The 14,901-nt window shown below is 58.6% G+C and overlaps 1 protein-coding gene across 3 annotated transcripts in view; it reads left to right on the top strand.

Moving 5' to 3' along the window:
• ZFHX2 (zinc finger homeobox 2) overlaps positions 1-14,901 on the top strand; it is a 30,444-nt gene that overhangs the window by 13,573 nt on the left and 1,970 nt on the right. For 2 of the 3 annotated variants that reach the window (XM_046008426.1, XM_046008427.1), the window contains exons 2-9: positions 3,163-5,255; positions 5,450-5,967; positions 6,521-6,761; positions 8,026-8,100; positions 8,542-8,612; positions 10,237-10,437; positions 10,868-10,994; positions 11,169-14,639. In XM_046008426.1, coding sequence (XP_045864382.1) covers positions 3,212-5,255; positions 5,450-5,967; positions 6,521-6,761; positions 8,026-8,100; positions 8,542-8,612; positions 10,237-10,437; positions 10,868-10,994; positions 11,169-14,639 — 6,748 coding nt within the window. In that variant the 5' untranslated portion in view covers positions 3,163-3,211. The remainder of the gene's footprint in view (positions 1-3,162; positions 5,256-5,449; positions 5,968-6,520; positions 6,762-8,025; positions 8,101-8,541; positions 8,613-10,236; positions 10,438-10,867; positions 10,995-11,168; positions 14,640-14,901) is intronic. The other variant, XM_046008428.1, reaches the window with a different exon arrangement.

Here is a 14,901-nt window from a genome sequence, read left to right as displayed (position 1 = left end):
AGGTGTGGTCATCAAGGTAAAAAGGTTGGGAGCAGCCTGGGAGGCCAGGTGCTTCTAGTGAGCTGGAGGGAGCCCGGGAATCCTGACTGTTAGGCGGTTGGAGGTGGGTTTGGTCTGTATTGGGTCTGAGAACCATCCAGATGGTTGGAGGAGCCCAGATCTCTAGGCCCCGCGGGTCCTTTTCTCGTTTCACCTTGGACCTGTGTGACAGTCAGCAGCTCGCTCAACCTCTCTGTGTCTTTGGCTATCTCATCTGTAAAGTCAGGTGGTTGGTTGTCGGCTCAGGTCATGATCTCAGGGTCCTGGGATCGAGCCCCGCATCAGGCTCTCTGCTCCGTGGGGAGCCTGCTTCCTCCTCTCTCTCTGCCTGCCTCTCTGCCTACTTGTGATCTCTCTGTCAAATAAATAAATAAAATCTTAAAAAAAAAAAAAAAAAAAAGCATTTAGCACAGTACCAGGACTGTGGTAGATGGACCTGAATAGCTTCTAATAATAATATTACTGTTATTATTTTTTTTAATCTCTTTGGGGAGGAGAAGGTTAATCACATTGCAGCTGTTATCTTCCGACTGGCCAGGGAAGCCTCTGCCTATTCCGAGTGCAGTGACCAGCGATGGATGATCTGGAGGGCACTTGCAGGCCAGTGAAAGTTCACTGTGGCCTCCCTTGCCAGAGGACCTTGACTTAGGGCAACTACCCCTTCAGCGAGTGGAAAATCTGAGGGTCTTTCCTAGAGTTCATTCATTCAACAGATAATGTATTGACTACACGTGGCAGGCATGTTTCATGGTGCTAATGACAGAGTAATAAGTAACGCAAGAGTTCTTGCTCTCCTGGCATTGACCTTCTAGAATTCTAGGCAGAAATAAGTAAACCAGGAAATAGGAGGTAGTGGTAAAGCTCTGAAGAAAATAACCCCCAGGGCATGGTAGCCTCTGTAAGGAGGGAAGGCCTGTTGGAAGGGGTGACAGGTAAGTGGAGACCTGAATGAGCAGGAGCCGCTAAACAGAGATCTAGGCTGTTTACCTTAGGCAAGGCCCTAAGGTGGGAATGAACTTGACATGTTTGAGGAACAGAGAGAAGGCCAGTAGACCGCTGCTAGCCAGACAGCGGGGTGGAGGGTTTGAAGATGTGTCAGAAGTGGGTAGGCATTAGATGAGATAGATGCTTTTGTAGATCAGGGACAGAGTTTGGATCTTATTCACAGTGCAGTGAGAAATCACGGACAGGTTCTAGGCAGAAATAGAGTTTATGTTTTAAAAGATGCTTCTTTATAGTACAAGTTACTTTTTTTTTTTTTTTTGAAAGATTTTATTTATGTGAGAGAGAGGGAACACAAGTAGGGGAAGTGGGAGAGCGAGAAGCAGGCTTCCTGCCAAGCAGGGAGCCTGATGTGGGGCTGGATCCCAGGACCCTGGGATCATGGCCTGATCTGAAGGCAGCCGCTTAATGACTGAGCCACCCAGGTGCCCCTACAATTTACATTTTAAAAGATGCTTCTTTATGATAACTGAAATGTGCTTTAAAACAATATGGGAAAAGGGGAAGTGGGTGAGGATGTGGATGGAACAAGACCAACCATGCGTTGGTGGCTTTTGAAGCTGAGTGATGAGAACAAAAGGGTTCCTGGTATTACTTGGTCTACTTTTATATAGGTCTGGCAGTTTTCTTTTCTTTTCTTTTAAGATATTATTTATTTAGGGGCACCTGGGTGACTCAGTGGGTTAAAGCCTCTGCCTTTGGCTCAGATCATGATCCCAGGGTTCTGGGATTGAGCTCCTCATCGGGCTCTCTGCTCAGCAGGGAGCCTGCTTCCTCCTCTCTCTCTGGGCCTCTGCCTACTTGTGATCTCTGTCTGTCAAATAAATAAATAACATCTTTTTTAAAAAGTTTTATTTATTTGACACAGAAAGAGAGAGATGACAAGCAGGCAGAGAGGCCGAGAGAGAGGGGGAAGCAGGCTCCCCGCCGAGCAGAGAGCCCAATGCCGGGCTCCATCCCAGGACCCTGAGATCGTGCCTGAGCCAAAGGCAGAGGCTTAACCCACTGAACCACCCAGGCGCCCCTTCTTTTCTTTTTTAAAGATTTTATTTATTTATTTGAGAGAGAGCACACGCGTGAGAGAGAGAAAGCTTGAAGAGGGGAGAAGGTCAGAGGGAGAGACAGACTCCCTGCTGAGCCAGGAGCCTGATGATACTGGGATTTGATCCCTGGATTCCATGATCATGACCTGAGCCGAAGGCAGATGGTCAACCCACTGAGCCACCCAGGCACCTTGGCATTTTTCATAATTGAGAATTAAATGAAAGATGATTGCAGCTGCTGGATAGAAGGAGACTGGGCTGTAGGGGCAGTAGTGGAAGTGGAGGCCACTATGTGGAGTCCGTTGCCCCAGTTCAGGAAGGGCAGTGGCTTATGCCACAACGGTGCTAGTGGAGGGGACGCTGGTGGGGGGACAGGACAGGTATCTGAGAGGTTGCCGTCCAGTTGCACATGAGTGGGAGCAAGAGGAACCTTTTAGGTTTTTATTGATTTTTTTAAAGAATTTATTTATTTGATAGCACAAATAGGGGGAGGCAGGCAGAGAGAGGGAGAAGCAGGCTCCCCCCGAGCAGGGAGCCCGATGTGGGACTCGATCCCAGAACCCTGGGATCATGACCTGAGCTGAAGGCAGAGGCTTAACCCACTGAGCCACCCAGTTGCCCTTGGTTTTTATTGATTTTTTTAAAAGATTTTATTTATTTGAGAGAGATGGAGAGACAGATTGAGAGAATGAGTGTGGGAGGAAGGGCAGAGGAAGAAGTGGACTCCCCCTGGGATCATGACCCGAGCTGAAGGTAGATGCTCAACGGACAGAGCCACCTAGGTGCCTGCTCGCTTTTAGCTTTTTTGCCTAAGCAACCAGATCAATGGAGGTACCAATGTTTGAGAGAGGAAAGATGGGAGGACCAAGTTCAGGGGAGAAATACAGAGTTCTGAATTTGAACACGGTAGTTTGAAGACTTAGCACTAAGGCGAAGCTTCACGTTGGCAAACAGGTACCTGAGTCTGGTGCTCGGGATAGAAGTGAGTGGGGCTGGAGTATCTGGAGGGTCGACTGCCTGGCCGAGTATCTCTCCTGCTGCCTCACGGCCCCGCTCTCTCTCCACGTTTCCCCTGCAGGGTACTGGCTGTCACGCTGAGATGAACCCCCAGCACCCCTCCGTCAGCAATGGCTACCCTTAACGCACCCTCTACCACCGGCGCCACCCCCACCCCTGGGCACCATGCCCCGTCCCCGCCTCCGGACACCTCCTTCCCCAGCACCCCCGCTGACCCTGTCACCAAAGATCCCCCTGCTGCCCCCTCCATCTCTGAGAGCATGAGGCCCTCAGAGCCAGGGGGACAGGCCCTGGAGCCGGGCTGTGGCCTCGTCCCACCAAAGGAGACTGGGGAGCCCCGAGAAGAACCTGGCTGTGATGGCTTCTCACCAAAGGACCTAGGAGTTCGAGAGGACAAGGAGCAGGGGGAGGAAGGAGGTGGGCTCCCACCCGTGGACCTAAGCAACCATTTGTTCTTCATAGCTGGTGGTGAGGCCTACCTCGCAGCCAAGCTGTCCCTGACAGGTGGCAGTGAACTGTTACCAAAGGGCTTCCCTTGGGGCGAGGTGGGAATCAAAGAAGAGCCCAGCCTGCCTCTCCTTGCCCACTCGCCCCCTGCACTCCTCACTGCCCTTCACATCCAACATGGCTTTGACCCAATCCAAGGCTTTAGCTCTTCTGACCAAATTCTGTCCCATGATACCTCAGCGCCATCTCCGGCCACCTGTGAGGGAAGGGATGGAGCCTTCTGGAGCTACCAGCTGGCTCCAAACCCACCCGGAGATCCCAAAGATGGCCCTATGGGGAGCAGGGGAGGAGACCACAGGGCACTCTTCTGGCTCTGCCTCCTGTGCCGCCTGGGTTTCAGTGGGCCCCAGGCTTTTGTGGGTCACACACAGTCTCACGGGGTGAAGCTCACCCCTGCTCAACACCTGGGCCTGCCCAGTAACCCAGCTGTGCTCCAGGTGGGAGAGGAGGGCTGCACAGCCCTCCTAAGCTTTCTGGAACCAAAACCACCTACTCAGCCCCCTCAAGAAGGCCCCCCCGACAACAGCAGCACAGTGAGCACAGAGGCAAATGGAGCCCCGCCCGAGGACGGCCCCACTGAGGCCGAAGCCCAGGCACCTGTCCTGCCTGCCGACAAAGTCATGGCCCTCAGCCCGCCCTCCCCACCTGCAACCCCTGCCACCTGGGACCCCAGCCCAGCCGAAGCCAAAGAATCGCCTATGGCAGCAGGTGAGGCAGGGCCGGATTGGCTCTCCGAGGGACAAGAAGAGGACGGAGGGCTCTGCCCCCCACTCAACCAAAGCTCACCTGCCTCCAAGGAGGGGGGCACTCTCCCAACCCTCGTCGGCTCCCCTGAAGACCCCAGCGACCCACCGCAGCCCTACCGCCTCGCCGACGACTATACCCCGGCCCCCGCGGCCTTCCAGGGCCTCAGCCTATCCAGCCACATGTCTCTGTTACACTCCCGCAACTCCTGCAAGACGCTCAAGTGTCCCAAGTGCAACTGGCACTACAAGTACCAGCAGACCCTGGACGTGCACATGCGGGAGAAGCACCCCGAGAGCAACAGCCACTGCAGCTACTGCAGCGCGGGCGGCGCGCACCCCCGCCTGGCCCGGGGCGAGAGCTACAACTGCGGCTACAAGCCCTACCGCTGCGACGTGTGCAACTACTCCACCACCACCAAGGGCAACCTCAGCATCCACATGCAGTCGGATAAGCACCTGGCCAACCTGCAGGGCTTCCAGGCGGGCCCAGGGGGCCAGGGCAGCCCCCCAGAGGCGGCACTCCCCCCTGTTGCTGGGGACAAGGAGCCCAAGACCAAATCGTCCTGGCAGTGCAAGGTGTGCAGCTATGAGACCAACATCTCCCGCAACCTGCGCATCCACATGACCTCTGAGAAACACATGCAGAATGTGCTGCTGCTGCACCAGGGGCTGCCACTGGGCCTCCCGCCTGGGCTGGTGGGGCCGGGCCCCCCGCCGCCGCCGGGAGCAGCCCCCACCCCCACCCCCGAACTCTTCCAGTACTTTGGGCCGCAGGCCTTGGGGCAGCCTCAGGCTCCCTTGCCTGGCTCTGGGCTGAGGCCGGACAAGCCCCTGGAAGCCCAGCTGCTTCTCAACGGCTTCCACCACCTTGGAGCGCCTGCTCGCAAGTTCCCCACACCTGGTAAGCAGCCTGGGCTCTGCACCCAGTTCCCCTCCTCCCTTCCCCAGGCCCAAACTCCAGTCCCTATGTGCTCCCAAGGGCTGGCACCCCACCTAACCCCCCACCCCCGGTAACCCCAGCTCCCTCTGCACTGCCCTCATTTGCCCACCCGCCCATTTCCTTCCTTGGGCCACTCATCTGTCTCTGTCCCCCAGCCCCTGGCAGCCTCTCCCCGGATACCCCCCTGCCTCCAAGTCAGCTCCTGGGCCCCTTGTCCGATGGCCTGCCCACCTCACCGCCCCCAGACGACAGCCCAGCCCTGAAGGTGTTCCGCTGCCTGGTGTGCCAGGCCTTCAGCACGGACAGCTTGGAGCTGCTGCTCTACCACTGCAGCGTGGGCCGGAGCCTCCCGGAGGCCGAGTGGAAGGAGGTGGCCGGGGATACCCACCGCTGCAAACTCTGCTGCTACGGCACCCAGCTGAAGGCCAACTTCCAACTCCACCTCAAGACTGACAAACACGCGCAGAAGTACCAGCTGGCCGCCCACCTGAGGGAGGGTGGTGGGGCTGTGGGCTCCCCCGCCCCAGTGCCCCTGGGAGACGGGGCTCCCTATGGCTCCATGCCCCCACTGCACCTGCGCTGCAACATCTGTGACTTCGAGTCCAACAGCAAAGAGAAGATGCAACTGCACGCCCGGGCTGCAGCCCATGAGGAAAACAGCCAGATCTATAAGGTGAGGGGGGGGCAGGGAGGGTCTGGCCCTGGAGGGGCCTGGCACAGAGCCCCTGGGGACAGAGGAGAGGAGAGGGGCACGGGGATGGACCAGGGAGACACCCACAAGTTGGAGAGTGAGGGGAAAACCCCGGGCGGGCAAGATTGGATAAAATGGCAAGTATGTACCAGGCTCATCGACGTTTTGGAGATGGTCATGGAGAGGAGACCAAAGTATGATGGACACAGACAAAGTGAACCCAGTACTTTATTCAGCTTTTCTGGTGTTTGGGACTAGAGAGGTGGGGTCTGTCTGCTTAGGCCATCTTGTCAGCAGTTCCAGGGGATGGAAGCAGACTCCATCTGCCTACCAGGAGGCGGTCTAGGATTGGCAGGAGGAAGAGGAGGAGATGGGGGAGGAAGAGCAATCCTGTCCAGATGGCCAGAGGAGGTTAGACGGAGTGGGCAGTGTGGGGGTGCTGCTGCTCAGGCTCCCTTGAGGGAGGCATAGGGGCCCCTGAGATCGAGAGGGGCCTGTCCCTGGGGGCCTGAGCAGCCTCTTTCCATGCTTCCAGTTTCTGCTGGAGATGGAGGGGGCGGCAGCCGGCCCCGAGCTGGGGCTGTTCCGCTGCCTGCTGTGCGCATGGGAGACGCCGTCCCGCCTGGCTGTGCTGCAGCACCTGCGCGCACCGGCCCACCGCGACGCCCAGGCCCAGCGGCGCCTGCAGCTGCTGCAGGGCGGCCCTGCGGCCGAGGATGGGCTCTCAGCGCTGCAGAGCGTCCTGAGCTTCAGCCACGGGCAGCTGCGGACTCCCGGTGAGAAAGTGGGTGCTGGGGCTTGGGAGAAGGCAACGCCCGTGAGGAGAAATGGGTCTGTGGACAGTCGAGAGCACGTAGAAAGGGGGCCCCGTGAAGGCATGATGAAACCGGGTGTGGGGAACAGTGGGGCGGCCTGGGGGAGGCTCTTGGGAGGGAGGAGGCAGAGGAGGGCAGCGGTTTTGCTGGGTGGAGAGCAGAGAACGGGAGGGGAGGGGAAGGGAGGAGAGGAGGAGTCACCTGGCAATGGCGAATGGTAAGCAGGGTTCCAGCAACACTAGCTAGGTATCCGGGGTGGCAGGAGCTGGTCAGGAAGGAGAGAGGAGGTAGAACAGAAGAATGGAATCCGCTTTGTGCTGGGCAGGAGATGGGAGCTGTGGGCGTGGACCTAAGGCAGCAGGGAGCAGAAGCCCTTGTCGGGCTCCCTAGCCTCTTCCTGTATCCTAGGAGGTCTTCAGCCCAAAGGCTGGGCTTAGGGTCCCCCTTAGGCAGCTGAGGTTGTACCAACAGAGACCAGGAACAGCCAGCCAGGCGCCATTGATCCAGAGGGTGCGGAGAAGAGCCTGGAAGGGGCTGTCAGAGGTGGGCACGGGCATCCGGGCTTGCAGGGGCCGGCGGCGGGCGAGGGTGAGGGTGCGGGCAGCAGGAACCAGGAACAGGCCGCATTGACTGGTGCTAATTGAATTGCCAATATGCTGGCTGGAGTTAAGTGCCGGAGGGGCCCAGATCAATAGCTAATGATCCTGGCGCAGGGCTGAACAGAGTTAAGGAACTTTAACACTTTAATTAGGCTGCCACCGAAAATAAATTCCTACACATCTGTCAATTCTTACTTGAGTGGTAATCTCCTCTCCCAGCTAAACCTGCTGCCTCTTGCTCACCACACCTGCTTCCATTTTCGGCCTCACCTTCCTCCTTCGGTGCCCCTACCTTTATGGTTCTGGGCTCCCTGCTTCCAGGACCAGTCAAGATGGGGAGCCAAGTTGGGCCCCATCTCTGCTGCCTATGGCCAGACTTGCTTCCTCATCCTGGAATGGCAGGGGCTGGACTCACAGAGCGGATTTCTTAGGCCCTCCTAGCTCTAACCCCGTCATTTCTCCTTCATCCTGTATTTCTTTTTGGCAGCTTTTTGTCCTCTCCAGCCTGGTGGCTCATCCATCCATCTTCTCCTCCTGGCTGCTTGTCCTGCTTCCTCTGCCCTGTGTCTTCCCTTTCCTGATGCTTCACTCTTTTATTAAGCCAACTCTCCCCTCCTCCTACACAGGGAAGCCTCCTGTCACCCCCTTAGCTGAGCCGCCCACCCCTGAAAAAGATGCTCAGAACAAAACAGAACAATTGGGTGAGTTGCTCGACTGGCCCCTTTTCCCTCTATCCCTGCCCCGTTCCCCACCTTGCTCCCTGCCCCATTCCTCATACATTCTGAGATGCACAGGGGATATGGCAGTAATCCAGACACCCAGCAAGGCCTCCTGGGCACAGGGAGCCAAACTGATGCAAGAAAGGACTCACCAGAGGGAAATGAAGAGGGGGAGCCCCAAAAGGCTCAAACCTGGCCATCCCGCTAATCTGGGGTCAGCCCTGCTGGGCCTTCTCTCCCTGTATTGAGTACAGCTTTGTACTTTTCTGCCTTTTCCCCTTTCCCCAGAGCCTACCCCCTACTCTGGAAGCTCTCTGCTACTAATCAGGTCATCTTAAGGGCCGGGGGTTGGCAGGGTGGAGGTGGGGATGGGCATCTGGAAAGGAAGAGGGAGGGCTCTTTAATCTCCTTTCTTTTTCAAAGCTTCTGAAGAGGCAGAGAGCAAGACTGGCCCTCCAGGAGACAATGCCAACCAGACCACGGTCAGAACTGGGGTAACCGGGAAAAGCTGGGGTCAGGGGTCTAGTGTTATTGTGATCTGTTCATATTCTAAAGCCTAAAATTCTCCTTGGTAGAGCTTTACACACAGATTTCAGACTTAAAGGTAGATGGAATTTGGTCAGGCTTGTGACTTATCTCAGAACGCCACACTGAGAAAGGCCATTTAGGTCCAGTCAGGTGTTCAGCACCACAGAGGGGCTGGAGGACAGAGGGAGAAGACAAGGGTGAGCAGGACTTGAGAGAGATGGGGAAACAGAAGCTGTATGAAGGTAGGAAAAGCTGAAAATAGAGGGACAGAGGGGGTAAGACACAAGTGAAGAAATGAAAAGAGAAAGCCTAAACCACAAGACTAGCTGCTGCCCAGCTCTCTCTTCCCATCATGACCAAAAAGACACAATGGTCATCTCCTGCAGAAGGCCCTGAGCCTGCAGGGAAGCATCTGGGCACCCCCTTCCTGAGGGTTGAGGCCCCAGCCCAGATGATGGACCCAGACAGCAAACTCTGCAGCTAAGTCTGGCCTCAGGGCTGGGCCTGAGGTAGGCAGGACCTGGGTGGTTTAGCTCTGTGGCTGCGAAGTGGTATTGTGAGGGGACTCCCAGCCTGGGTCCCAAGGCGCCTCGCTGCCCCTCAGCTCTCCAATGGGGCCTCAGTGCGCACCATTACTGCATTCTCACAGACGACAATGCTGGCTGGGCCTGCCTCCTCGCTCCTGTTCCCTCCTGCAGACCCACTGCAGATGTCTGCTCCTAGGGCCGAGGGCATTAACGTGAGCATCTGGATGCCCTTCCTTTCTGGCCATTCCCTCCCCTAGTGTGTGGGTTTGGACCAGTGGCACCAGCCGGCAGGAGAGGAGAGGATGTGAGCCGAGCCGGACAGACGGGCTGCAGGTTGGGGGTCAGGCAGTCAGGTGACAAAGGCTGTGGCAGGGCCTTCCCTTGGCCCCGCCCCTCTGGAGGTGTGGACAGGAATGCGCCAGCAGAGCCAGACCAGAATTTTCCTGGGCCGCTGGGGGAGCTGTGGTGTTTGTTTACATTAAGAAGGGAAAAAGGAAAAGAAAGTGGGAGCCGCTAAGCCGCTGGGAGAATGAGCCAGCTTCTGAGAAGACAGGTAGGGAGGACCCCTCTTCAGGAGACACTCAGGTTAGGGACCTTGGAAGCGTAGCGTGGGCAGGGATGAAGGAGCCTCTGGTTCCAGATGTGCAGAGGGCCAGGGAGCCATTTCCCAGAGAAGACGCTGGCAGGGTGGGGGTGGGTAAGAAAACTCAATTCGGGGGAGCAGGTACAGGGCCATACTGTTAGCTGGAGAAGTGAGCAAGGCAGAAGAGAAGGGAAAGACAGAGGCCAGAATGGAGGGAGAGGCCTGGACAAAGAAGGAAGGCAAGGGCAAGTCTAGCCCAGGCCTTTGTCCCAATCTAAGGGAACCGAGGGAGGAGCCAGCTTCTTGGCTCTGGCTGGATCCCGGTGATGCCTTGAAGCCTTCATTTGGGGCTCGCTCCTCCTAAATTGGGCATGAGGGATCTTGCTGTGTTCAGGCACACAGTGGGCAGGGTGATAGCGGCCCCCCAATTCCCTGACGCCTCCTCCCTTGGCACCCCCTCCCCCTGCCGTGTGTCCCCAGGTGTTCTGCTGTCCGTACTGCAGCTTCCTGAGCCCAGAGCCAGACCAGGTGAGGGCTCATGCACTCTCCCAGCATGCAGTGCAGCCCAAGTATAGGTGCCCGCTGTGCCAGGAGCAGCTGGTGGGCCGGCCTGCCCTGCACTTCCACCTTAGCCACCTTCACAATGTGGTGCCCGAGTGCGTGGAGAAGCTGCTGCTTGTGGTGAGTACTGGCTGGGCAAGGACCCGACCCGAGGGGAAGACAAGGCAGGGGTGTCCAGGCAAGTGTGTGTGTGTGGTGGGGAGGGTAGTGGTGAGGAAGCAGCATTTCACAGGTTTGGGGTGGTTTTACAGTTGGGGAACACTTAGCAGAGTTTGTCTGGCTGTCTCTGCTCGCCGGTGAGGGAGCTCAGTGTTTCCATTTCCATGAGGTCCTAACAAGAGCTGTTCAACAGCACGCCCTCCCTGTAGCATGGGAGAGGCAGCAGCCTAGGCCCTCTCCTCTGGGGAAGGGCAGAAGGTAGGGGGAATGAGTCCAGGAGGAGCCCTAGGCTGGCGCTGGGCACAGGTGTGGGCGCAGGTGCAGAGCAGGGCGGCAGGAGTAGTGGGGTGGGGAAGGCACGGGTCAGTCACTGGGCTTTCTTCCGTTACAGGCCACAACAGTAGAGATGACCTTTATGACCAAAGTGCTGCCTGGGCCTGCTCTCTGCCCGCTGGGGGATGCCCCAGAGCCCCATGCTCTTGGGCCAGAGGCTGCACCCAGCAGAGAACAGGGAGCAGGTAAGAATGGGGACGGCAAACCTGTCAAGGTGGCAGGGAAAGGGGACCCGGGCCCCACAGACCAGGAGGGTCTGAAGTCAAGCGAGGCAAGGATCGGTTGCCCTAGACATGGAGTAGGTGGGGTCTGACCTTAGACCAAGTTCCCTGCTTATGGCCCCCTTCTCTCTCCCTCAGAAGGCCCTCACCTGACCCCTGAAGCCAGTCCTGATCTTCTTCCTGAGCCTCCCCCGCCCTCAGCTGAGGGCCCAGACAAGCCCCCGGGAAGCCCTGATCGATCCCCTTCTCCAGCCCCATCTCCAGCCCCTCGGCCAGAGGCCCTGGTGGAAGAAATGGCCCCTCCACCCACTGTGGCTGAGGAGGAAGAGGGGAGTGTCGGGGAGCCACGCCCCACAGAGCCTCCTCCAGCTGACTCTCGCCATCCTCTGACCTATCGGAAGACCACCAACTTTGCCCTGGACAAGTTTCTTGACCCTGCCCGGCCCTATAAGTGCACTGTGTGTAAGGAGTCCTTCACACAGAAGAATATCCTCCTGGTCCATTACAACTCTGTCTCCCACCTGCACAAGATGAAGAAAGCTGCCATTGACCCATCCGGCCCTGCCCGAGGAGAGGCGGGCGCCGCGCCTCCCACTGCTGCTGCCACAGACAAGCCCTTCAAGTGCACCATCTGCCGGGTCTCCTACAACCAGAGCTCCACCCTGGAGATCCACATGCGCTCCGTTCTACACCAGACTCGCTCTCGGGGGACCAAGACTGATGCCAAGGTGGAAGGGCCAGAGCGAGGTCAGGAAGAGCCCAAAGAGGGCGAGACCGAGGGGGATGTGGGTACTGAAAAGAAGGGCCCTGACCCTGGTGGCTTCATATCTGGGTTGCCCTTCCTGTCGCCTCCCCCACCCCCCTTGGACCTGCACCGATTCCCAGCCCCACTGTTTACCCCGCCAGTCTTGCCCCCCTTCCCTCTGGTGCCCGAATCACTGCTGAAGCTCCAGCAGCAACAGTTGCTCCTGCCCTTCTACCTCCATGACCTCAAGGTGGGGCCCAAGCTGGCACTGGCGGGGCCTGCACCCCTGCTGTCCCTGCCAGCTGCCACTCCTCCTCCCCCACCCCCGCCCCCCAAGGCTGAGCTGGCTGAACAGGAGTGGGAGCGGCCCCCTGTGGCAGAAGAGGGGAGTGAGGCAAGGCCCACCTCACCTCCCAACTCCACGCCCAGCGAAGCAGCCCGTACTGCAGCCAAAGCCCTTCTAGAAAACTTCGGCTTTGAGCTGGTGATCCAGTACAACGAAGGCAAGCAGGCTGTGCTCCCTCCCCCAACCCCACCCCCACCAGAGGCCCTGGGAGGTGGGGACAAGCTGGCCTGTGGGGCCTGTGGGAAACTCTTCTCCAATATGCTCATCCTCAAGACACACGAGGAGCACGTCCACCGCCGATTCCTGCCCTTTGAAGCCCTGAGCCGTTACGCTGCTCAGTTTCGAAAGAGCTATGACAGCCTGTATCCACCCCCTGCGGAGCCCCCCAAACCTCCTGATGGGTCCCTGGATTCACCAGCTCCCCCACTGGGCCCTCCCTTCTTGGTCCCGGAGCCTGAGGCTGGGGGGAACCGTCCCTCTGAGGAGCGCAGCCGGGCAGGACGTTGGCCCCCAGAGGAGGAAGAGAGCTCCAGAGGGAATCTGCCTCCCCTAGTGCCTGCAGGCCGTCGGTTTTCCAGAACCAAGTTCACAGAGTTCCAGACCCAGGCTCTGCAGTCTTTCTTTGAGACCAGTGCCTACCCCAAGGACGGAGAGGTGGAGCGGCTTGCAAGTCTCCTGGGCCTGGCCAGCCGTGTGGTGGTAGTGTGGTTCCAGAATGCCCGCCAGAAAGCACGCAAAAATGCCATTGAGGGTGGGCCTGTGCCAACCGGAGGTGGCAATGGGGGAGCCTCTGGCTGCAGGCGCTGCCACGCCACCTTCTCATGCATTTTTGAGCTGGTGAAGCACCTCAAGAAATGCTATGACGACCAGCCCCCTGAAGAGGAGGAGGAAGAGGCAGAGCGAGGGGAAGAGGAAGAAGAGGTAGAGGAGGAGGAAGCAGAGGAGGAACAGAACCTGGAACCCCCCACAGGGCCCGGGGGTCCCTCACCAGAGCCCCTGGACCGGGAAGAGCTGAGTCAAGCAGAGGCAACAAAGCCAGGAGGCAAAGAACCTGAAGGGAAGGCCCCTCCGTCACCTTCCCCGGCCCACACCTGTGACCAGTGCACCATGTCTTTCCCCAGCCCAGACCTCCTCGCCAGTCACCGGCGGCTGCACTTCTTGCCATCCGCGCAGACCAGCACGGCTCCGAACCTCCTAGATCTACCCTTGCTGGTGTTTGGGGAGCGGAGCCCCCTGGTGGCAGGCACTCCACCCACGCCAGGGCCCCCGCTCAAACGGAAGCTCGAGGAGGGCAGCCTGTCCCCGACAGGCAGTGAGATGGGCGGGGGAGGGGAGAGCGATCCCCCCAGGGACAAGCGCCTGCGCACCACTATCCTGCCGGAGCAGCTGGAGATCCTGTACCGCTGGTACATGCAAGACTCCAACCCGACTCGCAAGATGCTCGACTGCATCTCCGAGGAGGTGGGGCTCAAAAAGCGAGTGGTGCAGGTCTGGTTCCAGAACACCAGGGCCCGGGAGAGGAAAGGCCAGTTTCGAAGCACTCCTGGGGTGGTGCCCAACCCAGCAGTCAAGCCTGTCACATCTGCCCCCGCAGCATTCCCCAAGTTCAACCTCTTGTTGGGCAAGGTAGACGATGGGACTGGGAGGGAGACCTCAAAGCGGGAAGCACCTGCTTTTCCCTACCCCCCGGTTACCCCTGCCACCGGGCCCCTGCCTTTTCTGCCACCGGGGAAAGAGGCCACCACCTCAACACCAGAGCCACCGCTCCCCCTCCCACCTCCCCCTCCACCCAGTGAGGAAGAGGGTGCCGACGAACCCGCTAAAGCTTCTCCAGAAAGCGAGGCTTGCAGTCCATCTGCAGGTGATCTCAGCGATTCGTCTGCTTCCAGTCTGGCCGAACCGGAATCCCCTGGGGCTGGAGGAAGCAGTGGAGGAGCAGGAGGGGGGGCTGGGGTTCCAGACGGAATGGGGCAGCGGCGCTACAGGACCCAGATGAGCAGCCTGCAGTTGAAGATCATGAAAGCCTGCTACGAGGCCTACCGTACCCCAACCATGCAGGAGTGTGAGGTGCTGGGGGAGGAGATTGGGCTGCCCAAGAGAGTCATCCAGGTCTGGTTCCAGAATGCTCGTGCCAAGGAAAAGAAGGCCAAACTGCAGGGGGCAGCAGCTGGCGGGGCTGGGGGCAGCAGTGAGGGCCCCCTGGGAGCCCAGCGCACCGACTGTCCCTACTGTGATGTCAAGTATGATTTCTATGTCTCCTGCCGAGGCCATCTCTTCTCACGCCAGCACCTCGCCAAACTCAAAGAGGCCGTCCGAGCCCAGCTGAAGAGTGAAAGCAAGTGCTACGACTTGGCCCCAGCACCTGAGGCACCCCCGGCTCCCAAGGCCACACCTGCCACCACATCTGCCTCTCTGCCCCTTGGGGCTGCCCCGGCCCTGCCTCGCCTGGCCCCGGTCCTCTTGTCCGGCCCAGCTCTGGCCCAGCCCCCGCTGGGCAGCTTAGCTCCTTTCAGTTCAGGTGAGTGGGCAGTTGGGAGGGGTTGGACTCCAGAGAGCATCTCTCTCTAGTGAAGGTCTCCTTTTTTTCCTCCTTGACTCTTCCCACTTCCAGCCTCCTGTGGCCTTCCTTAGATTCAGGCTCTTCAGGGAGAGAAGGGAGGGAAGGGCGCGTGGCAGCTAGGTGGCGGGTGTGGGCAAGGGTGTGGCTGGAGGTGGCCTACAACAGGAAGGATGACAGGCCAGGAGGTGGCTAATCCTTCATCACTCCTTTCATCTTCCTA

Source organism: Meles meles, chromosome 6, assembly GCF_922984935.1.
Source record: "Meles meles chromosome 6, mMelMel3.1 paternal haplotype, whole genome shotgun sequence".
NCBI classification, from domain to species: domain Eukaryota; kingdom Metazoa; phylum Chordata; class Mammalia; order Carnivora; family Mustelidae; genus Meles; species Meles meles.
Note: the sequence above shows the minus strand (reverse complement) of the source record. Positions and strands in the feature narration are given on the sequence as shown.